General features: G+C 38.2%; 1 protein-coding gene across 17 annotated transcripts in view; it reads left to right on the forward strand.

Annotated features, from left to right (window-relative positions):
* Positions 1 to 24,784, forward strand: part of nrxn3b (neurexin 3b) — a 407,078-nt gene that overhangs the window by 127,096 nt on the left and 255,198 nt on the right. For 12 of the 17 annotated variants that reach the window (XR_012358544.1, XM_073855573.1, XM_073855584.1 and 9 more), the window contains 5 exons: positions 13,210 to 13,413; positions 17,177 to 17,203; positions 23,251 to 23,370; positions 23,468 to 23,849; positions 24,356 to 24,546. Coding sequence is in view for 15 of the 17 variants with exons in the window: in XM_073855573.1 (XP_073711674.1) it covers positions 13,210 to 13,413; positions 17,177 to 17,203; positions 23,251 to 23,370; positions 23,468 to 23,849; positions 24,356 to 24,546 (924 nt within the window). In the remaining 2 variants the exon portion in view is untranslated. The remainder of the gene's footprint in view (positions 1 to 13,209; positions 13,414 to 17,176; positions 17,204 to 23,250; positions 23,371 to 23,467; positions 23,850 to 24,355; positions 24,547 to 24,784) is intronic. The other 5 variants (XR_012358545.1, XM_073855576.1, XM_073855578.1 and 2 more) reach the window with 1 other exon arrangement.

The following is a 24,784-nucleotide window of genomic DNA, read 5'->3' on the forward strand; positions in this document are numbered from 1 at the left end:
TGCCATCCATCACTTCACGTTTCAGATTATTTCTTTTCTTTTTAAAAGGCAAATGCATTCACATCTCAGAGCTGCATGCTGGGAAATCCGGTATTTTACAGTAGATGTGTCAGCAGATATTAGATCGGTGCATTCCTTATCTATATTCTCTCATCACAAATAAGTGCATAGAAAATTTAATGAGCAACATCTTATTCTGACTGAAACTGCAGTCTTATAAACTTGCAAATGTAATTAGTCGATTAGGCCATGGCAGTATGCAAATCTCAGCATTAACTGCTTCCTTATCTTTGGGAATGGAATGCATAATGTGTAGCAAAATGACATATTTTAGAAAACCTTTGATGGGAAGTTCATATTTTCTCCATAAAAATGTAACCCATTCACTTATATACTCCAATGTACTGTAAGAGAAGATATGTGAGAGTTTGTCTTCTCCTCGGGCTGACAAACATCTTCATTGTGTGATACTGATATAGGCAGACATCCACACTGACACTGCAAAGTTACATCTCTAAATCTTTCCTCGTATTATTCAGCTTTAACTGCCATTACGCACATCATTAGGAGACAGATTTAGTATTGTTTACAATCTGTTAAAGAGGTTTTAATTCTTATACCTTAATCTTCATTAAATTTACAGTGCATTTTAGGGGCCGTATATCTCGCTTGTTTATCTTGAATTGTTTTTCTCTCAGAAGACAGCTTATGTAAGTTGAGCTCTTTGGCACCATAACCAAACCAAAATGTTATTTAACATGATCCTTTTCCATTCTCTTTCTCTGATCTTTAGAGTTAAATGGGCTGTAGTTGTACTAATAAGGTTTTAAAATGCAATTGAGCAATTCCAGGCACATGTCACTTTTTTACCAAACGCTTTTAACCATACTGATATCTCAGATGTCAGTATTTGGTGGTTTAAAACGTTTTTTTAAACATTTAAAAATAATAATTTTCACAGATGAATGCAGCTGGGTACACACCAAAATATTTTTTACATTTTTTAAAATCTTTACAAGGTGTGCCATGATGTGTCAAAGACAGCACACCACACACCAACAGATTTTCAACCTGAGTCTCGACTAAGCATGGGCCAGTATGAGATTCTGGCGGTATGATAACCTTTAGCAAAAATGCCACGGTTTCACGGTGTTGCGGTATTGCCATTGCAACACTAACATTTGCTATTTTCAAATGCCAGGTAAATAAAGCCTTTAAATTATAATATGCTTTCAAAAAATATATAATATTTAACATTTTATGTATATTAAATGTAAACATCAAATCAATCACATGACTTAATGAATTTTGTATAAACACAGCTCATACCTTGGAGATGGTGTCATAAAACCTGGACTGTTTAAAACCTTGGTATACCTTGAAACCAGTAACCGGCCCATGCCTAGCCTCGACTTTGAAAACAGAAATGTCGCAAAATCTTGCGAGAATTCAGAATAAACATGACGGACGATATGCAGGAAGAAATTTCAATGATAGTGGTTGGGGTGATTTTCACAGAAAATTCAAGAGAAAAACTAAAAGGGTTTGGGTGAAGTCGTGGGGGCAGCGGGAACATGTTTAATATTTACGATTCGTGATCGGAGCGGCTCCGATGTTCTTCTGATCAGCTTCGGACACTCTTAACACACCTCACACCGAGGGAAAATCTGATAAAATAATCTCTAGAACCATCAAGATAATCAGGACATAGCTAGGATTGTTGGAAGGGGTGAAATCGGCCCAAAATCAGCCTGATTATCTTTTGGTGTGTACCCAGCATAAGGTTTTTCTTTCTCATAAATGTGCACACTGCAATTAAAATACCGTAATTCTTCAAATAAAAGCCGTTATTCAAATAAACGGCAGGCCTCTGATAGTGGCCGGGGGCGTGGTCATCGTGGACAAATAAAGGCCGGTCTCAAATTAAGCCCGGGAAAAGATGAGTGCCGGGGGAGAGCTTAGCGCGTCAACTATAAACGCCTCGTCCGTTTGGTGAGACGCGCGCGCGATCCGCGGAGGCTTGCGTTGCGGACCAAAGCGCGAGTATAAACAAAACTTAGCTTACGCGCAGTGTGAGCGTATTCGCGCTAGAGCGCGTTTAAAAAAGGAGAGACGTCAACTTCGTGAGCACTCACCTAGATCTGCCTTCTTAAAACCTTTTAATGCGCGCAGCAGGGCTAGTGAATATCTAAGGTGCACACGCAACATATCAACTAAGTGATATAATAGGCATGTGAGAGGGCTTCATGCGACTAAATAAAAAACACAGACTTAACATTACGATGGGTTCCAGTGTTAAGAGAGTGCTTTACTTCCTGCTTTGCTCAAAACAAATCCATTCTAATGAGGAAAGCGCGTCCGTGCGTGCATGGAGTAGGGAGGAGGGACGATCACGCTGGGGCATGATTTGGATAATGTGAGCGCGGTGTTATCTCCTAAATGCATTCAAGTTCATCATAATGCACAGCTGCCAATAGATGGATGGGTCTCATTTAGTGCTTGTGACGGACTTTTCAACAACCTTGAAAAAATATACTGTTAAAAAATGAATGATCTCTATCCACTAGAACGCTATCGCTTTTAATTTAACGGCTTATTTAAAACAATTATTTATCAAACAGATGGAATTTGAAATAAAGGCCTGTCTCTAATAAAAGCCTGCATCAAATAAAAGGCTGTTACCTTCGGCAGTTTAGGTAAATAAAGGCCCCGGTCTTTATTTGAGGAATTACGGTAATAGAAATAGTATTTGTTCTTTGAAGTGCTGCCCCTTTTGCCATTTGTTGGGTATTATTGCTTTTGATTTGCGCATTTTAATTCTTACCAGTATGCTGTCCCCACAAAAAATAAAATAAAAAACGTATTGTTATTGTCACATATTTTTGGGTTTTAGGAAAATATAAACGTATGGTAGTTTAATATATTGTAAATTATATTTTTATTTTTGGAACACTGGAATTGCTCATGGGTTGTGTTATAACAAACCAACCTCACTAATGTCTATCTTACAGTAGGTAACATTGCTGATGTCAATGCGGACAGTGATATGTTAATAAACTGATGTTTGTGACCTTGCTTATCATGTCCTAACCAATCACCACATGATAAGGCTTTTTTAACTTGACATGGCATTTTGTTATTACATCAAATATGATCTGATTGGCTGTGATTGCATCATGTGGCAAATCTGGGTAGACTGGAGCTTTGTGAATGTCACACCGTGTCCTAACTAGATGTGTTGCCACGGCACGAGATAAAAGGTTTCTTTTCCATGTTAATCAGACTTTTTGTCCTAACCAGACACGACGGGATGCCACAACGAGCCACAGTGGTTTGTGTTTTAGAAACGGTTTATTTTTGCGCTGTCACTGCTGACAGCTTCGCCTACACAGAGATTCAATGAAGGTTCTGCGTATTCTAAATATTAATCATCAAACATGGGCGAGGAGACATTTAAAAGCAGAAATATGTAACAAAAACCTAAAGTTAACCAAGAAAAGCCACAAAGCTTTCAACTGCAGTGGAAGAGGGCGCACAAACCGAAAAACTGTTCTGATTGGCCGTGTTTTGTGATTGATTGCATCACACCACGCCCATTTTTCACGTTCAGTATGGACACACAAATTGCCTATTGCTGGAATCACATCGCATCATGTCTAGTTAAAGCAACACTATGTAGTTTCCATGTAAAATTGACTTACGGCTCCCCCATGTGGTTGAAAAGCGCAACAGTGCCTGGTATCAGACACTCTTCTGCAGGCAGGGGGCGGGGTGGGGCTGTGTGCTCTACCCTCCACCGCCACTTTCAGAGTGTGCTTGTAGCAGCTAGGAGGCTGCTCAGGTTGCAGCAGCAGTAGAATTTGTCCAGTTAAGAGTTGTTCTATCACTGAAATAATTTTAGAGACATTATTTAAAGGTTGAAAAACTAGATAGTGTTGCTTTAATACTCTTTATTTGAAAAAGAGCAAGAGAAAGGCTGTTTTTTATCATATGACCCCTTTAAGTCATCTTATTTCATCAAAAGACAGCACTTTTCTAGAATGTCATGAATAACTATGAAATCCAGCTAACAGCTCAATATTAGAGCCATCATTTATCTCCCACTCTCTGCTGTTCAGGTAGAGCACATGAATAATAGTTTAAAAGACGGCCCTTTATTTCGGGGTGAGTAATGCGGTAAGATCAGTGTGCTCGAGAGTTGTATAGCAGAGCTTATTATTTGAATCAAGGGCAGGGATGCAGTTATCTGCGATGAAAAACGCAAAGGCCAGCACATTTTGCAAACAAAGAAGCCTCGTCTTCATTCACTGCCATTTGGCTTTTGTTCAGCATGTCATCTGCTGTCAAAAACTTTATACAACTCAACAAAAAATTTAATGAAGCTGGCATCTATGATGTTATCGTCTCAATCGTAGGCTGCTGTCAGTGCCGGCTTAGAAAACTGAAATTCAACTTTTTCTCAGCCTTCTGTCATTTCAAACGCAATGACTTTGTTTTGTGGAACACAAAAGAAAACTTTAGCAGGAATGTGGAGATGACATACAAATAAAAGTGCACAGTTGAGCTTAGAAAAGGACCTAAATGATTATAAATGTATCTCGTATGCCTTATGTCTTAAAGGAATAGTCTACTCATTTTCAATATTAAAATATGTTATTACCTTAACTAAGAATTGTTGATACATCCCTCTATCATCTGTGTGCGTGCACGTAAGCGCTGGAGCGCGCTGCGACGCATTCAATGGTACCATTTAGAGATAAAGTTAGAAGTGACCAAACACATCAACGTTTTTCCTATTTAAGACGAGTAGTTATACGAGCAAGTTTGGTGGTACAAAATAAAACGTAGCGCTTTTCTAAGCGGATTTAAAAGAGGAACTATATTTTATGGCGTACTAGCACTTTTGGGAGTACTTCGACTCGCCTGAAAAGTCCGCTCCCCTTCTCACTCTCATAATGGGAGAGGGAGGGTGTTACTGCGGCGAGTCCAAGTACTCCCATAAGTGCTATTACGCCATAAAATGTAGCTCCTCTTTTAAATCCGCTTAGAAAAGCGCTACGTTTTATTTTGTACCACCAAACTTGCTCGTATAACTACTCGTCTTAAATAGGAAAAACGTTGATGTGTTTGGTCACTTCTAACTTTATCTCTAAATGGTACCATTGAATGAATGGGGCTAAGCTAAATGCTATCGAAGCGTCGCAGCGCGCTCCAGCGCTTACGTGCACGCACACAGATGATAGAGGGATGTATCAACAATTCTTAGTTAAGGTAATAACATATTTTAATATTGAAAATGAGTAGACTATTCCTTTAACATCACCGTCTTAACACATAGAACACATGATCGCAAAATAAACAACACATAGATTGCCTTACTTAAAATCATAGCTAAAGCATATCAAAAACTACACTGAAGAAAATGTGTACTATATAATGTAAACCACTTAAAAAATTTCAAAATTCCGCAAGGAATCAATTACAACAGAGTCTTTTTAGAGTAAACAACACATAGATTGCCTTACTTCAAATTATATAACTAAAGCGTATCAAAAACTACACTGAGCTAACGTTACTGTGTAAAATGTGTCTTATATAATGTATACAATCTTAACTACAGATCGGGTGCCAAACCTCCCATCAAATAGCAGTGATCCATGATCGCCGTCTTCCCTCGTCTTTAGGAAACAAAAACATTTGTTTTTTTGACAAGGTTTTTGTCCCACAGTTTAGTTTAGCAACGACCATTAAACAGAGACCAGAAGTAGGATTTTGCCCAGATGTGTAATTGTGTTACCGCACATGCATCTGATGAAACCATCTATATGAACTCTTTAAGTCCAAAGTTTAACTTTTACCACCAGGATCGTTTCTAGGCATAGGCGAACTAGGACGTCGCCTAGGGCACCACCAGCTGCAGGGGGGCGCCAAAGAGCGAATATACATTTTGACTGGGGCTTTACTGACTTGAATGAGTAAAAATGAGCACTGAAACAAAATAAAAGATCAACTCTAAATGTCATGTGTTTAACCGAGAATGGACAGTAAATTAGTTCACCAAAATCAGACATAAGGTGGTATGTGTGATTTGCCCCAAAGTATTGTAGTTTTTTAATACCACATCCTGCTTTCCTCTGTTTATATTTTTTATAATCGATAAGTAATATTAAGCAATATATAATATAGTAATTATTAAGCAATGCATTAATGATGATTTGCCGGTAAGAAAATGAAGCTTTTTCAAGTTTATTGAACATTGTTTTATGTGTAGTAAGTATCCCCAAATTTACTATGTTCTTACCATAATAACAATGGTATTTTTGCAGCAAAACTATGGTAATTAATCTGCTAAAATTATGGTTACTACAAAATCAAAGCCATGTTAAAGTTTCTTCATGATTATAACTGTAAATATGGCTCACAATTGATATAAAGTGAGAGTTGTGTCTTACTATAATAAATATATTACTTCAAATGTGATGTTTACTTTAGAACTGTAAATGTGATGTGCACAAGAGCGGAGGTACAGTTTTTTCCACAATGGAAATAAATAAAGCTAAATTTGTCATTCACATTTGCGGCTCTTCAAATGTTTTCAAAACCTTATGAAAAAATAGCCAACGGGTGGCACACCCTGGGCACAGCCACCCTAAAATGTGATTGCTGCCCCCACAGTTCCCCTAACACCATTAGGCTGGAGTGTTGTCAATCTGATGTATATATGCTATTAAATCAGAGGGCTATCAGTTACAGCCTGATCATTAATGACATGTTTGCATTTTCAATATACCACCATTAGATCAAAGGGTTCAAAAGTCAATTCAAAAATTAGTTCAGGAAAAAGCATACAACATTATTTTCCCCTTATAAAACTTTATTTAAAGGAATATTCCAATTCTTAAAAGAAAATTCCAGATAATTTACTCACCACCATGTCATCCAAAATGTTGATGTCTTTCTTTGTTCAGTCGAGAAGAAATTATGTTTTTTGAGGAAAACATTGCAGGATTTTTCTCATTTTAATGGACTTTAATAGAGCCTAACACTTAATACTTAACTCAACACTTAACAGTTTTTTTCAACGGAGTTTCAAAGAACTATTAACAATCCCAAACGAGGCATAAGTGTCTTATCTAGCAAAACGATTGTCATTTTTGACAAGAAAAATAACAAATATACACTTTTATAGCACAACTTTTCGTCTAGGTCCGGTCCAGCGTGACCCAACGTAAATGTGTAATGACGTGGAAAGGTCACGTGTTACATATAAAACGCACATTTGTGGACCATTGTAAACAATAAACTGCCACAAAGACATTAATTAGTATCAGTTGACATACAACAACGTCGGAACGGTCCTCTTTCAACGCACTTGTAAACACTGGGGCGGAGTTTCGCATTGTCCTCTGTGACCTCTTGATGCCATGACGTACCGCATGGGGTCACGCTGGTGCATCACGACCGGATCTAGACGAGAAGCTGTGCTCCAAAAGTGTACACTTGTTATTTTTATTAAAAAAATGACAATCGTTTCGCTAGATAAGACCCTTATGCCTCGTTTGGGATTGTTTATAGTCCTTTGAAACTCCGTTGAAAAAAACTGTTACGTGTTGAGTTAAGTGTTAATTGTTGGTGTCTATTAAAGTCCATTAAAATGAGAAAAATCCTGCAATGTTTTCCTCAAAAAACATAATTTCTTTTCGACTGAACAAAGAAAGACATCAACATTTTGGATGACATGGTGGTGAGTAAATTATCTGGAATTTTCTTTTAAGAAAATGGAATATTCCTTTAACTACTTTTGAAATTAATACATTTAAGATTTGAGTGTTACATGATCACATGATTTTGATATGATTTGTGTTTTTTGTATGTAATATTGCATGTAAAATTGTATGATCTTGTTTGGAGGGGTGGCAATGGGGGTTTCACCTAGGGCGTCAAAATGGCTAGAAACGGCCCTGTTTACCCCAGTGGCAGCAGTAAACAATAGATGACTTGACCAAATGGATGTCAGATGCACCACTTGACCAATGTTTACAATCATCTTTATTTACATTTATGCATTTGGCATACATTGTGCTCATGTCTAGTGCATTCAAACAATATATTTTTTATCAATACTGGGAATCAAGCTTATGATCTTCGCACTGCTAATGCAATGCTTTACCGAACACATTGTTAGGTTTTGTTGTAGCATTGGCTTTCTCTTTGTCTATTCAACACCCTTAGTTTAACTGACTACATAGTGTCTCAGTATTGACATGCTTTAGTTCATCTGTGTTACTGTGAGTTACATTGACATGTTTTAGTTAATTTTTCCTTGATAGTATATTAACTTTAGTTGCACATACCCAAGATGGCAACTGAGTAACGTCCACATGGCTGACAGAAATGAACTCTAATTGTAATGCTTGGAGGTAAGTGATGGTAACTGATGTGGACCAGCGCTGTTTCAGCTGAGCTTTGGGTTACTTTAGATTAAGCTCAGACAGTCAGTGATTAAGTAAGCCAGTATGTGCTCATAGTAACCGGTTTCAGCCAGTAAGTGTATGAACAGCTGAGAGGCAGATGACGACACAGTGGGTTTGTAGAGCAGACAAGAAAAATGTCTGCTTTTTGCTACAGTATACGGTTGATATATTTACAAGAAGCTGATGTTAAAGCATAGCTCGCATCATATTGGATAGAGTATTAAATAAACTCATGCTATCTCATCAGTAGAGCACATTGCATTTACATTATTATAATGTTATATTTATGCATTTGGCTGACGGAACTTACAGTACTGTACATGCATTGTTTTATCAGTAGGATGTGTATTCCCTTCGAACCCATAACCGTTTGCGGTACTAACACAATGGTTTACATATTGAGCTACAGGAAATTACTGTACTGCACTGTACAGTTCATTCCACAAATATTTAATGGACATTAAATTTTGATGTTTTCATCTTTTCGCTTGATTTCCTTAAAAACATCCTGCATGTACAATGATTCTGCATTAACTTATCATTTATTCAGACGGAACAGAACAACTTGAGATATGTTTTTAAAAAACATAAAAGCGTGGTGCATTATGGTTAAAAATGTACATTCACCAGAACTGACCAGCAATTAAAATATACTGCATATAACTTGCATATAGCATTATTTTTTGCCTTTTCCTTGGGGACCCAACGATGTAGTGTATGTATGCTTTTATGGGGACAAGAAAAGCCTGTCTCGCACATGCAAAAAACATTCACACGCATGGCCAAGGAAATGTGGCTTTCAGCAAGCAGTCATGTGAGAAATTGACAACACACCAGAGACACACACACAGAGAGAAAGACAGCAAGAGAAAATGTAACAGACCCTGTATTAAGATTAAGAATTTTCTCATACACACACATCTACACAAGCACTCACACACACACACACACATCAGACAAGCTTTTACAGTAATATCTCCCCTCAGTCAATCTCTCTCTGTGTTCAAATACAAGCATTGAAAGGAGCAGAAATCATTGTGTTGTCCTCTACTGCCCTCTAATGTTCATAGCATAAACTGCTGCTATTCTTATTATGCAAACCGTTAAAAATAGGGAAGACATTTTAAGAGCATAATCCCCCAGTATTGATTCTTGTACTTTATAGCATAGATGTATATTTTTAAAAAGTATCATTTAGAAATTCAGCAATTCACTTTGATACAAATATTCTTCAGCTTTTTCTGTGTTCGGCTGCATGTTTAATCATTTGGCAGAGCATTATTTCATCAGTCCGCATTGCAGGCTCTTTAAAAGAGAATGCATAGAACAATGCAACAATGCATGTCTGTTGTCCGAGATGTGTGCATTAGGATATACAGTGTCGTATAAATGCTGCGCATGCTGACAAGACAACAGATGTTTCAGAGATTTTAGCAAAGTATTCAGAGGGAAGATTCAGGCTCTGTGGTGAAGCACAAACACTACACAAACACCTTGCCTGATTTATTTGATTCAGTGTTCGAAATGAGGGGGGGGCTGGGGTGGCCCCAGACCCCCTATAAGCATTGAGGGACCCCCTGTAAAACCGGGCCACCTGTTTAAAAATACTACATTAATTTTAAATTCTCGTGCTGCGCTGCCACAAAGTGATACTGTCTATTTGTCCTAATTTCACAATAAATTATTGCAAAAGATTTCAAGATTTCAAAGATTTCACTTTTCAACACAACTGACACCCCTGGGTGAGCTAGGGCAGTGGTTTTCAAACTGGGGGCCCCCTGTGTAATTAAACCTAAAAAATAAGGCTACTAACCAAAAGCACTACTTTTTTGTATAATTTAATGCTTTTTTCATTAAAATATTAAGTTTTAGAACAGCTTTTTGTCACAGATTTTCTTTGGGGGGCAGTGAAGGAATGCACCGTACACAAGGGGGGCCACACGCTGAAAAAGTTTGGGAACCACTGGGCTAGGGGACCCCATAATCTTTGACACAATTCGTACACTGATTTTAATACTGCAGAAAACAAGATTGTATGTTATAGTGTAAATGTTATCAATTTTGTTGTGCTGTGGACCTCCTGACCTGACCACCATCAAATATGTCATCCAGATTGCGGAGGAAACACCTGTTAACACAGGTTGTAGTCTTCATAGTGCTTATCCAGCAGGTGGAGAGTAATAACCCCGACCCCTACAGTGTCATTGGCCATGTGTCCTCATTACCATTCCAAATGAGCACTGGATTTGTCGATAACTCCCCCAAAACACATCCAGCTGTGCCTTGTGTGTGTTTAAGTAATACACACACTTCAATGCAGTGTAGATAACATCACACCCTGGCAGCGATGTCTGTTTGGTTTGCTTTTGGAAAGAAGCTGGTGGTTCCAGACAGGGGGTTAATGCGCTCTTCATTAATGCTTAAGAGCTCCCTTGACACTCGGCAGGTGTGTAACAGCATAAGCAGGGTCGCTAGTTTTCAAATATGTGATGAATTGGTCCTTGTAATTGGGAATTAATTCATGCTAATACAGTTGCTCGAAGAAAGCCCTGTTGTTTTTAAAGCACTTGTGAATACGGTCAAATTAAACATTTGCAAAGACCACGGATAGATCTTTAAAGGATTACTTTACTTTCATAAGAAAAAATTTGGATAATTTACTCACCTTCATGTCATCCAAGATGTTTTTTGTTCAGTCAGAAAGAAATTATGTTTTTTGAGGAAAACGTTCCAGGATTTTTCTTCATATAGTGGACTTTAGTGGACCTTAACAGTTTCAATGCACCTTCAAAGGACTATCAACCGAGGCATAAGGGTCTTAGCTAGCAAAACAAACATCATTTTTGAACTTTCCCTAGTGGTGCATAAATGACTAAGTTCTTCTTTAAATATTTAAGCAAGAATATTCCTATAATGGATCATTCCCTGCCACACTACAGTATATGCTGTATCAATCACCTTCAGCACAAGATAATAATGGTTTTATAAATACAGGTACATTTTTCTTAATGTTGCTTCTGACTGTTGTCATTGATTTAAGTTCCTATCATATGTGGCAGGTGTGTAATTCACATTATTTTCTGCACAATGGCTCGACGCAGGCTCCTCTATCATTACACAAAGGTATTCGGCTACTATCAGCCACAGGCCCATTCTTCTTTCTTCACCGCTAAAATTCGAGGCAGGTATTTCACGGTTGGTTGCCTTTTTTAATCCATTTTCCCTTTCAGCTGTGTGCTGTAGCGTTCTGGCTTGTAATGTGGCTGGAAATAAAAGGCTTTGTTGGAAATGTTCCTCTCTGGCCAGCGGTGGGATGTCTCTGCGCACAGCAGATGTGCAATGTGACGTCTGTGGATTAGAAGTGAAAGGATTGCGTTTCGCAGCATGTTTTCTAATGTGGGAAGGGAGGAGTATGGATGTGGAAATGAGTGCGAATGAAATGAATGTATTCTTTATCTCACCACAACTCCTCTGCAGCCTTGTGTGTGCGCGTGCATTTAGGATTATACTTAAGCTAATTATTTTACTCATATCACAGTAAAATGATTTTATGTATATACGAGAATGTTTTCATTACAAATACAAAAACTCTTAAGGCTGAGTACTGAGTACAGTAAGTGTGCTGCTGGTTCAATTTGTTAATAAAATTTTTGTCGAAGCTACATTAAATTCATTATTTAAACAGCAGGGAAGACAGACTGCGAGAGAAAAAATAGGTAATATTGCAAGAAAACATATCTAGTAAAAGCTAATAGTTACACCAAAGCTGTTTAATACTGTACATAAAGTCCCTGTAAACAGTCGATCGTCTTTACTTTCTGCATTTCCGAGTGAAACAGAATATCACATGATGAAAAAAGTGGGTGTGGCTTGTGTTTTCCACTGTGAGTTGATTGAATATACTGTATAAAAGTGGGCGTTTGATTTAAGGATTAGTCAATTTTCCTTAAAAAAAACCCCAGATACTTTACTCACCACTGTCATCCAAAATGTTGATGTCTTTCTTTGTTCAGTCGAGAAGAAATTATGTTTTTTGAAGAAAACATTCCAGGATTTTTATCTTTGTAATGGACTTTAATGGACCCCAACACATAACAGATTTAATGCAGTTTAAAATTGCAGTTTCAGAGGACTCTAAACGATCTCAAACGAGGCAAAAGGGTCTTATCTAGTGAAACGATTGTCATTTTTGACAAGAAAAATAAAAAATATGCACTTTTAAAACACAACTTCTCGTCTTCCTTCAGCTGTGTGACGAGCCAGCGCGACCTCACATGATTGCGTAATGCCGTGGAAAGGTCACGTGTTACATATATGAAATGCACATTTGTGGACCATTTTAAACAATAAATTGACACAAAGACATTCATTAATATCGTTCGACATACAACAACGTCGGAACGGTCCTCTTTCTCCACACATCATCGGTGACCTCTTGACGTGATTTCGTATTGCATGAGGTCGCGCTGGCGCGTCACAGGACCGAAGGAAGATGAGAAGTTGTGTTTTAAAAGTGCATATTTTTTATTTTTCTTGTCAAAAATGACAATCGATTCACTAGATAAGACCCTTTGTTTAGAGTCCTTTGAAACTGCAATCTTAAACTGCATTAAAACTGTTACGTGTTGGGGTCCATTAAAGTCCATTAAAATGACACCCCACCTTTAAATTACTAGTAATAGGAAGATGAAATCCTGCATGTGTTTAATTGTCTGTGCATCCATTATTTCTACAGAGGCGTCTATCCTGAGCTATGACGGCAGTATGTATATGAAGGTGGTGATGCCCACAGTCATACACACGGAAGCAGAAGACGTGTCTCTGCGTTTCATGTCTCAGCGTGCCTTTGGTCTGTTGATGGCTGCAACATCACGTGAGTCTGCAGACACGTTACGACTAGAGCTGGACAGCGGGCGCATCAAACTGACCGTCAACTTAGGTATCGTATACCGCCGTATTTGATATTTGAGTTCATTATCCTTCTTCCTCGGTCGCCTGCTATTTATGATTTATGCAAGCTACTTAATGTTATCATCTCTACAACATTAAAACTAAATGACTGTTTTTTGATCTGCATGTTTTGCTCCTGTCAGTTTTTTGTTCTTTTGCTTTGTTTGCAAGTGATGTGGACAGACAAGCTCTTATTACCGCCTCACATAACCTCTGACCTCATGATCTACGCATCTGCGGCGGTCATTCTCATAGACATGCTCATAAAGTTACTGACACAGGAGGAATATACTCTGATAATGTTATGCAGTTATTTAAACTAACAATCATTGCTAAGAGCACAGACTTGCTGGGCCATATTAGTAAAAACTGGTCATTTGTAAAGATATAGTTAGATACTGTAGACTGACAGACTGACACTATAGGTAGATAGGTAGGCAGGCAGACAGGCAGGCAAACTAGATAGATAGATAGATAGATAGATAGATAGATAGATAGATAGATAGACAGACAGACAGACAGACAGACAGACAGACAGACAGACAGACAGAGAGATGGTTAGATAGACAAAGAAAGACAGACAGACAGACATAGAAAAACAGACAGAGAAAGACAGACAGACAAACAGACATAGAAAGACAAACATACAGGCAGACATAGACAGACAGATACAGACAGACAGACATAGAAAGATAGACAGACAGACAGACAGACAGACAAACAGACATAGAAAGATAAACAGACAGACAAACAGAGACAGGCAGACAAACATAGAAAGAAAGAAAGACAGAGAAACAGACATACAGGCAGACATAGACAGACAGATAAAGACAGACAGACATAGAAAGACAGACAGAAAGATAGAAAGACAGACAGACATAAATACAGACATAGAAATACATACACAGACAGACAGACAGTCAGATAGACATAGAAAGACAGACAGAGACAGGCAGACAGACAGGCTGAGATAGAAAGACAGACAGAGACAAACAGACAGACATAGAAAGACAGACAGACAGACAGACAGAAAGAAAGACACGGACAGATGGTCAGATAGACATAGAAAGACAGACAGACATAGAAAGACAGACAGAGACAGACAGACGGTCAGATAGACATAGACAGACAGACAAACAGACAGACAGACAAAGACAAACAGACATACATAGAAAGACAGAAAGACAAACAGTCATAGAAAGACAGACAGACAGACATAGAAAGATAAACAGACAGACAGACATAGAAAGACAGACAGAGACAGGCAGACAGATATAGAGAGACAAATAAAGACAGACAGAAAGAAAGATAGAAAGACAGACAAACAGACATAGAAAGACAGTCAGAGACAGGCAGGCAGGCAGACAAACAGGCAGACATAGACAGACAGACAGACAGACAGACAGACAGACAGACAGACAGACATAGATAAACAGACAGACAGACATAGAAAGACAGTCAGAGACAGGCAGGCAGACAGACATAGACAGACATAGACAGACAGACAGACAGACAGACATAGATAAACAGACAGACAGACATAGAAAGACAGACAGAGACAGGCAGACAGATATAGAGAGACAAATAAAGACAGACAGAAAGATAGAAAGACAGACAAACAGACATAGAAAGCCAGTCAGAGACAGGCAGGCAGACAGACAAACAGACATAGAAAGACAGTCAGAGACAGGCAGGCAGACAGACAGGCAGACATAGACAGACAGGCAGGCAGACAGACAGGCAGACATAGACAGACAGACAGACAGACAGGCAGGCAGGCAGACATAGAAAGACAGAAAGACAGACAGACAGACAGACAGACAGACAGACATAGAAATACACACAGAGACAGACAGACAGACGGTCAGATAGACATAGAAAGACAGACAGACAGACAGACATAGAAAGAAAGACAGATAGACAGACAGATAAAGATAGTCAGACAGACAGACAGATAGACAGACATAAAAATACAGACAGACAGAGATAGACAGACAGACAGACAGACAGAGATAGACAGATAGACAGACAGAGATAGACAGACAGACAGAGATAGACAGACAGACAGAGATAGACAGACAGAGATAGACAGACAGAGATAGACAGACAGAGATAGACAGATAGATAAAGACACAGACAGACAGACAGACAGACAGACAGATAGGTAGACAGACATAAAAAGACAGACAGATAAAGATAGACAGACAGATAGATAGATAGACATACATAAAAAGACAGACAGATAATTCTTTAGTATTTATATGCTTCTCTGTTCTTCTCTTACGGTAAGATTGTTTTAACAATCAATCGTGTATCTTCTGTATAACAATTTTTCATCATCAGGAAAGTACCCATACCCATCCCTCGCTCTTAACAGCATTTATCGCATCATGTTTAAAGATGGTTCTCACCCCTTCAAAGGCCTTTAGCCTGCGGCCCTGCAAGCTAACAGCCCGAGACCAAAGCACCCAGCCTGCCTGCAGCTGGTGACCGAACACCACGCACTGATCATTCAGTAGACACAGTACAGTACATACACATTCATCATTCCTACTAACATGCATGCACACCACATCACAAAGCCCTAAAAGTCTTATATATACAGTAGGTAAATATCTCAAACATTTTGTCATATTACAATTCATTTCAATGCTGTTTTTACTAAATCACATTATGCGTTCTAATGCTAAAACTGCTTATTCTCTGTTCAAGCCATTTAACATAACACAATTTATGCATTTAGCACAAATAGACATAACCACCAGAACTTTCAGAACTCATTGCACTAGTATGATCTGATTTCTCGATGTCCGTTACATGTATGTGTTTTATGAGGAACATGCTACAAGTTTGTCAAAGTGTTTACCACTGTATGGTGCTGGTGCTTTATGGACTGAGGCTGTTTGCTCCCACTTTTCTGTTGCGGTTGACAGCACATGAGGAAAATGGCCGAATGGATTCCAACCCGGAGAACAAAACAATTGTGATAGCAATATGAATTCTACCCAATAATATTTATACAGTTTGCTAAAAAAATATAGATAAAAACGGGTTGTATCCATTTGGCATAGAGCAGGCAGTCATTTTAAATGGATCAGTATTATAGAGTACATATACAGTATTTGAAGAAAAATTTATATCAAAGCAAACATTTGATTACCTGATAGAAATGCATCTTATTGAAGTTTGTGAAAACTTTCTTGCCAAATTCCAGTAATAAACTTCATACGGTGGCCTTGAAAGCCAATCATACGATTAGGCCGCACTTAAAAAAAAAATATGAATGTCCTTGTATAGATCAAAATATCAAGCCAAATATTTGACAAAAAAAGTGTTTGATTATGTTTTCAAAATTGCTTTGAATTTGTTGTTTATAATTATAACAAAATTTGGAGGGTTAGGCATTGGAGCATGTAAAAACTAAATGTGTTACTCTGCTTGTAACTTCTTAAATCTGCTAACATTAACAGTGGAATAAATTGGTTGCTGATCACCACTTGGTTTGATATTTTGTTTCCATTGCAATAACATTCACACATTCATATGTGTGTCCAAATACTTTTTGGGACCATTGTCATTTTGACAAAAGTTTCACGCCTAAGAATTGGCTCAAATAATCACACTGAAGTAAATCCAAAATGGCTGCCGCTCCATGTGCTCGTCCCCGGAAGGTGGAGTTTCTGTTGTTGGATGTCTGCAGCTGTAACCTTGAAGGACGCGATTTCATCTGTCACTTGTTCTTCCCCATCTAGATTGTGGCAGGATAAACTGTAATGCCAGTAAGTGCTCAATCTGTTCTACATACTTTTTTCTTAACCTGTTCACATAATTTGCTGAATGGTATGAGAAACACAAACCTTAGCAAAAGAAGCAACGTGTAATGTTAATGTAACTGCTTATTTTACTGATGATGGTACAATGCCTACACTACCAATCAAAAGTTTGGTACTGTATGTTCAAAATGTAGTTTAGATCATTCCGTTTATTAAAAAAGCAATATACATTTCAAAGTTTCTTCAGAAAGTGTACATTCTGTTCCATGTTTAATGTACTGTTAACGCACTAATGCTAATTTTAGCCATCATAATGGTTTAAATATTTTGTGCTGCTCTTACTCATCTAAAGGCTTCCAGTCACTTATCCCTGACCTTCATTTGTTTCTGATTTGATTTTGTTCAGAGTTTTAGGGCCTGTTTACACGAGAACGCTCGAGTGTGAAAACGTAAAAATATTTTAGCGGATGTGCCTTTCGTTTACACGGCGACGGTGTTTTGGGGGCTTAAAAACGCAAAAAACTGAAACCACCCTTCAGAGTGGAAATCTTAAAAACGATCTACTGTCGCGTTCTGCTCACGGTGGCTCTCGTTGCGTACGCGTTTACGTCACAGGCATGCGCCAGTTCAGGAAAATAACAACAAACATGTCAGATTATTTCCATACGTCGGACCTTCAAGTTGACATAGCAGCTCTGATAAATATACAAGTCTTTCCAGCAGTTGTACGAATTATTCACAGCAAGTATTACTGATCAGAAAAGGCGCATTAATTACCTCAGATGGCTTTGGACGAGACCTGGGAGACCCAGGAAGAAGGTTGTACGCAGGCTCACGGACTTGGTGTTGTTGTGCGTCAGTGCTTCACATTGCCACCTAGCCGCCTGGAGTGCATACTACATTGAATATCACACACTTTTGCGTCACCATATGCATGCAGATTTCCCCCTCAAAATGCTCGTATAAACGCAGAATAAAAAGTGATAACGCAATGCGGTTTCTTTTTAGATCGTTTCCATGTAAACGTAGCCTTAAATTACTTCATTAAAGGAATAGCTCACCCAAACATGTTTTTGTTTGCATTTCTCATTTTGTATGACTTTGTTTTGCAAAACACAATGAAAATATTTTAAAGCATCGTTTTCGCTATTAAACTGAATAGGGAAGGAATTGAACATGCAGTAAAATGTTTAACGTTTAAAATGGATAGATTGTCTTATTATTACATTTCATTTGTTTTCCTGGTACACAAACTTCACCTTTCTGTCGAAGATCAGCGCTTAGTTTATGTGTGATTTAGTCCTAACGCAGCTGTGAAGTTCGTCGTTGTGTCGAGTTATTAAACAGGACAGTATCTGTTTATGCCTGCAGATGGCACTGTTGACAACACAGTCATTCAAAATCATCTTTTATCGGGTGATACAAAATACAAGCCAGGATTTCGGGTGCGTCTACCGGAAGTCGTATTGGACCGCATACATCATCGAGGTTCTCACATTTCAGTAAAAAATTGAAATGTAACGGTTGCTTTTCTTAAATAGAATCATTATTGTCATATCGGGGTGGGGACTTTTTTATAACGCTTAAACTGCAATCCATAAATTTTGCTCTTTGTTGTCACCTCTGTTTAAAACATAAAATTGCAGTTAATTACTGCATGTGTTAAATCTGATGTGTCTTTGACCGCAGTGGCAGTGCAGATCTGTCAATATACATGGACATGACAGTTAGAAATACATCCTAAAATCAAATATTCAATTTTTTGAATAGTAACATACAGTATCTGCCACGTTTGTTCTGAGTGAAAACATGAATGTTTCAACATACTGTAGATGCCTTACCTGTTCAAAGGAAAAAAGTCTTCTTTGCACCAGTATTTAAAGGTGGAATACGTAGAATTCGCCACTAGTTGGCGCTAAAACCGCAATAATAACATATGACGTAGATTGATGATGCTCTGAAGCAGCATGGAATTATGGGATTTGTAGTCTTTAACTCAACCGCTGATGGCCATTAATCAGATGCGAATGAGAAATTACGTTGACAGTTAAGGTAATTAAGTCTTATAAATGTTGCGTTTGATTATGTAAGGTTATATTTGATGTTCAAAACGAAATTGTTAGTTATAGATGTTACAGTATGAGTCCACATTCGATGGTGTGTTAACACGGCACAGAATTAAGTTTTCAAACTTACAATCTAAAATGATTTTTCACATAATGTAATGACAGTACAAATCTTATTGTGAAGTTATGATTTAAAATTGTGATAGACTGTACAGTACCAAACTCTACTCTATTAGTAAGTGTCTTATTGCTGTACAATACCTCTCGATGTGCATTATATCGTCCGCGGGAAGACGCACTGATTACAATCTACACACTTATCTTGTGATCGATATAATAGCATACGATTTTTGATAGCATACGAGTTACGAATCAAAACAACTCACCTGTAGCGTAAAACACAAGCGAGATCAGCATCTCTGTCTAGTTAAATGATGTCGTGAAGCTCTCTCTATCCAGATAATGCAACACTGATATTGATCCTCATTCTTTCTCTCGTCTTGTTCCAAACTCTTCTTGGGTCGTTTTGTTGGCCCGTACGCTTATGTGTGGGTCTTTGCTGAAGGTAAAGAGTAATATTAGTCCATAAACAAGCGCGTAGCCCAACAGGGGCTAACGCATACTTCTGCAGTTTTTACGTCAGTTAAGGCGGTAACAAAGGGTCACGTGGATATTAACAGGATATTGACAGGAGACTGCACTGCCCCGTTTCAATGTTTTAAATGGCAATTTTCTCACGATTTACAAGTAGTTGAAAACATTATAGATATTGATAGTAATCAGTTGGACAAAATATATAACACTGGCCTAGTGGTTTTTGGATATTTTACTGCAAATATCTTACAAATGGCACCTTTAATGTAACTTAACTTGCTTTAGCACAAGCTCTGTCACATTTCCTTTAGCTTTCTTTGTTTATTTTAGATGATTCCCCAAATGTAATGACATAACAGATTGAAGTGTACATGATATTCTGCAGATGATCGATCAATAAAACTTTACAGATGAAACAACACCATCTAGATGAAATTTGAATTCTAAGCAACTGTTGAACAAAAGGGCTTTTCACACCTCGATTCACCCCATGTAATCTTTGTTCTAAACCCTGGGTTTAAGGCATAGCTCACCCAAAAATGAAAATTCTGTCATCATTTTCTCACCCTCATGTTATTTTAAACCTGTATGCGTTTTTTTATTCTTTTGAACCCAGAAGATATTTTGATAAATGATGGTAAGCACACAGACAGCACCCACTGACTTCGATAGTAGGAAAAACAAATACTTTGAAAGTCAATGTGTACCGTTAACTGTGTCCTTAATTTATCATATATCTTTTTTTTGTGTTGAGCAGAATAAAGAAACTCATACACTGTGAAAATTACTTTGCTGCTTTAAATTTTTTGTTAAATCAACTTAGATTTATCAGTTATGTCAACAGATCACAACTTATAAAAATATAGTTGCGAAAAGTCAACTTAATTTTATAAGTTATAACAACTTACCTGTAGTCATAACAACTTATCTCTAGTCAAGATAAATAATAGTATGTTGAAATGACTTGTAAATCCGAGTTAATTCAACAAAATTTTTAAGGACCTATATCACACGACTCCGAGAGCGATATTGCTTTTATAAAACAGTTCGACGGCACACGTTTGAAAAAAGAAAACTATAAAACAACAACGGAGTTATTTTTAAAGCCTCTTTTTAGGGGAACTACTTTCTTTCGCTATGGATTTGAAGGCCAGAATGACAGGTAAAACTTTCGGCTGCTTTGAATCTCATAATAACTCAATGGACGGAGTAGCCGTTTCTTTATATTACCGTTTCTTGGTCACAAAGTGTAGTTTTAAGATTAGTTAAGTCGAGAATATATATGTATTATATTTAAATCTACAGTCGATTAGTAAAGATAGGTCCTATTTGAACGGTTGTTTAGAAAGATTCGGACAAGACCCAAGCATCAGTGTTCACTCACCCCGCTAACCACCGCCCTCTCTGGGCTACATCTCTGACAGGGATTCCCTGGCTCTAATGTTGGCCCTGTCGGTGTTTGATGGTCAAAAATGAGATCAAATCAGCAGTATTTGGTGTCATGAAGTTATTCCTTGTTTTTTATTCATATTTAGTGTCTTTTGTGTTGTTATTGTTTTGGCGCGAAGTAAAAGTTAATAAAACTATATTTATATACTATTGATTTCCATTTCATCTTAAAGCAGTACGAGCACTCGCTTTATAACTAGACTTTGTTCTTGTCAGTACATAAAACAGAATAATTAAGTGTAATCAGTTTTTTTAGTCAGAGAGATGTTTCTGCTTATAAATACGTGTTTTAATAGTCACGCGAAAATAAATTATCAAGAGTTACAATGTTGTAACTAAGTATCCTTACCTGCAGTTCCAAACTGTGTTTTTGCATCCTTTTAATGGGGGAGAAACGCGTAAACCAGAGAAAATGATTGTTGTCATTGCTTTATTTCAAGTGTATTTTATTTGTCCACACGATGTGACATTATTGTGGTAACGTTACATCCCCGAAAGTTTACATCCAAGAGCGCTGATCTTCGACGGGCTTAGGGATAATCACTTCTGATTGGGATTCACAGACTGATTTACGAACTAGGGAACTTAATGAGACATATAAAATGTTTAACAACAGCATGTGTGTGTGTGTGTGTGTGTGTGTGTGTGTGTGTGTGTGTGTGTGTGTGTGTGTGTGTGTGTGTGTGTGTGTGTGTGTGTGTGTGTGTGTGACTCACATGTTTAGGAAGCTTCCCTCTCTAATACTAAAATGACCAGTAGGTGGCGATGAAATGATACTAATGGTGAAACGGTAAAGCGGTTACTGTGGTGTTATCAGTAGAATATCGCATAGCTTTTAGCCAATCAGATTTGAGAACCAGAAGGAACTGTTGTATAAAAAAGAATAAATGTCCAAATTGTTTAAAAGGTTTTAAACTAATACTCTGGATGGCATTTCATGCAACACATACTCTAATGCGTACTATTTTTTTAATAGTATGTGGAGGTAGGAAGTAATCAATGTTTCAAATATTGTTACATGACCACATCACATGTTTATAATTTCCATTTGTTTCATATTTCAGACAAATGTGGTACAGTTTGCTAGTCCATGTTTTTGATAAGACATGTCACAGTACTTGGTCTTAAATGGATAGTTCACCCAAAAATATTAATTTCTTTGTTCTGATGAATACAAATAAAGATGTTTTGAGGATTGTTTGTAACCAAACCATTCATGAGCCCCATTCACTTCCATAGTATTCTTTTTCCTACTATGGAAGTCAATGGGGCTTCTGATCGGTTACAAACATTCCTTAAAATATCTTGCTTTGTATTGATCAGATAAAAATACATTTATACAGGCTTGTAACAACATTAGAAAATTTTCATTTTGGGGTGAACTATTCGTTTAACGGAGCACTTATGAAAAACAGCATCCCATGCAATATGCTCAAGCTGTATAGTGCAGATGTAGTGAGATCTTTTGGTATTCATGTATACAGGCACTTGTAAACTGTGCATAGCAAAAATAATAAATATGTCACAGTCACATGTTATTCTGAAAACAAACCGACACATTGTTTTCCATCTGGTCTGGCCTTTTTCTGAGTAACAGCAGTTCTAGAATGGTTGATTTTCAATGCATCTCAGTTGAGGTTATAATTAACATGGAAAGATTTTGATCTATGATCTGGAGCACAAAAAGTTGCTTGGTCTTGGAAATAATAATGATCATAAAGTGGCCCCTAGCCATATCTGGGACGGTACCCTTTCCAAACGTACACCTTTGTGCCCAAAAACTTTGTCTTAGTACCTTAGTAGTACATTTTGGGACTGTACCTAAATGGTACATATTAGTACGTTTTAAAGGGTACTGCCACATCGACAGCTTGGGATCATTTTTACATACAGTTTATTAAAGCACTGAGTGTGTGTAGTCACTGACTGACACGTCATTCTCAGGTAAAGGGCCAGAGACGTTGTACGCAGGTCAGAAGCTGAACGACAACGACTGGCACACGGTCCGGGTGACACGGCGCGGTAAAACCCTCAAACTCATTGTGGATGATGATGTGGCTGAAGGTACGAATTTAGCGCAGCTCCTGCCATAAAATGCACGAATCAAACACATAACAAATAGGTCTGAATGAAATTATGTTGCATATCTCTTTCTCCACAGGTCAGATGAATGGCGACCACACTCGGCTGGAGTTCAGTAACGTCGAGACCGGTATCCTGACCGAGCGGCGCTTCGCCTCCACGGCTCCAACCAACTTCATCGGCCACCTGCAAGGCCTGAAATTCAATGGCCTTCTTTACATCGACATGTGCAAGAACGGCGATATCGAGTTCTGCGAGCTGAACGCTCGCTTCGGCATGCGCTCCATCGTGGCCGATCCCGTCACCTTTAAGACCAAAGGAAGCTACCTGGGTCTGACTACGCTTCAGGCTTACAGCACCATGCACCTTTTCTTCCAGTTCAAAACCACCTCGGGTGACGGTTTCATTCTCTTTAATAGCGGAGACGGGAATGATTTCATTGCCGTTGAACTTGTCAAAGGGTGAGTGAGAGGAGAGTTTCTTCAGATGTTACCCCAAGTTTTCATTATAGTTGCAGTAGAAACTACAGCCTGAGCTCGCAAAAATAAAATGTAGGCAAGAAATTTGAATAAAAACTTAGAAAGGTGAGATTGCAATGCATTGCAGTTTGTATGCTTTGCACTTCTAGGATTTCATAATAATGGAGTGAAAAGCAAAACTATCGGTATCGCCACAGAAATTTTGTATCAGTGTACAGCCATTTATTTTCCAAAATAATATTACAATTGTGGGTTTTGCCTTTTGTAAATTCAACTAAATTCAATTCAAAGTGAATCTATCCACCAAATCCTTTAATACAGTATAAATCCCATTGCACTTTAGAAAAAGTGTGTCCCCTCTCGTGGTCATCTGAGCCTCTCATCCTGGATGAGCTCAGCTTGGGTTGAGTGTTCTTCACTAAAGTGCACTTGGAAGAATAAACGGGCGTGGATACAGCTGCGCTTTCTCATGTTTTTGTGTTTGCCAGGTATATCCACTACGTGTTTGACTTGGGAAACGGACCGAGCCTTCTGAAGGGAAACAGCGACAGTCCTCTCAATGACAACCAGTGGCACAATGTCGTGATCACACGAGATGCCAGCAACACACACATGCTCAAGGTGGACGCCAAATCTGTCAGTCAGGTGGTCAACGGAGCGAAAAATCTGGACCTGAAAGGTCAGATACACCAAATTGTTAGACCTTTTACTGACATTTCTGATAGCACATTTGACATTTTAGAACTGAACTAGATGAGGTTAAAGTTTGTGAACAAACTTTATGTTGGCTTGAGAAAGCCTAGTCTGAGAGTAATAGATGGAGCTGCAGTTGGGGCATTTAAGTTAGTTGGGGCAGATGTGTTAGTTGGGGCAGATTGGGGCAGAATGGGGCAGATGGGGCATTTAGGGTAGGTGGG

The sequence above is a fragment of the Misgurnus anguillicaudatus genome, chromosome 18, assembly GCF_027580225.2.
Source record: "Misgurnus anguillicaudatus chromosome 18, ASM2758022v2, whole genome shotgun sequence".
NCBI classification, from domain to species: Eukaryota; Metazoa; Chordata; class Actinopteri; order Cypriniformes; family Cobitidae; genus Misgurnus; species Misgurnus anguillicaudatus.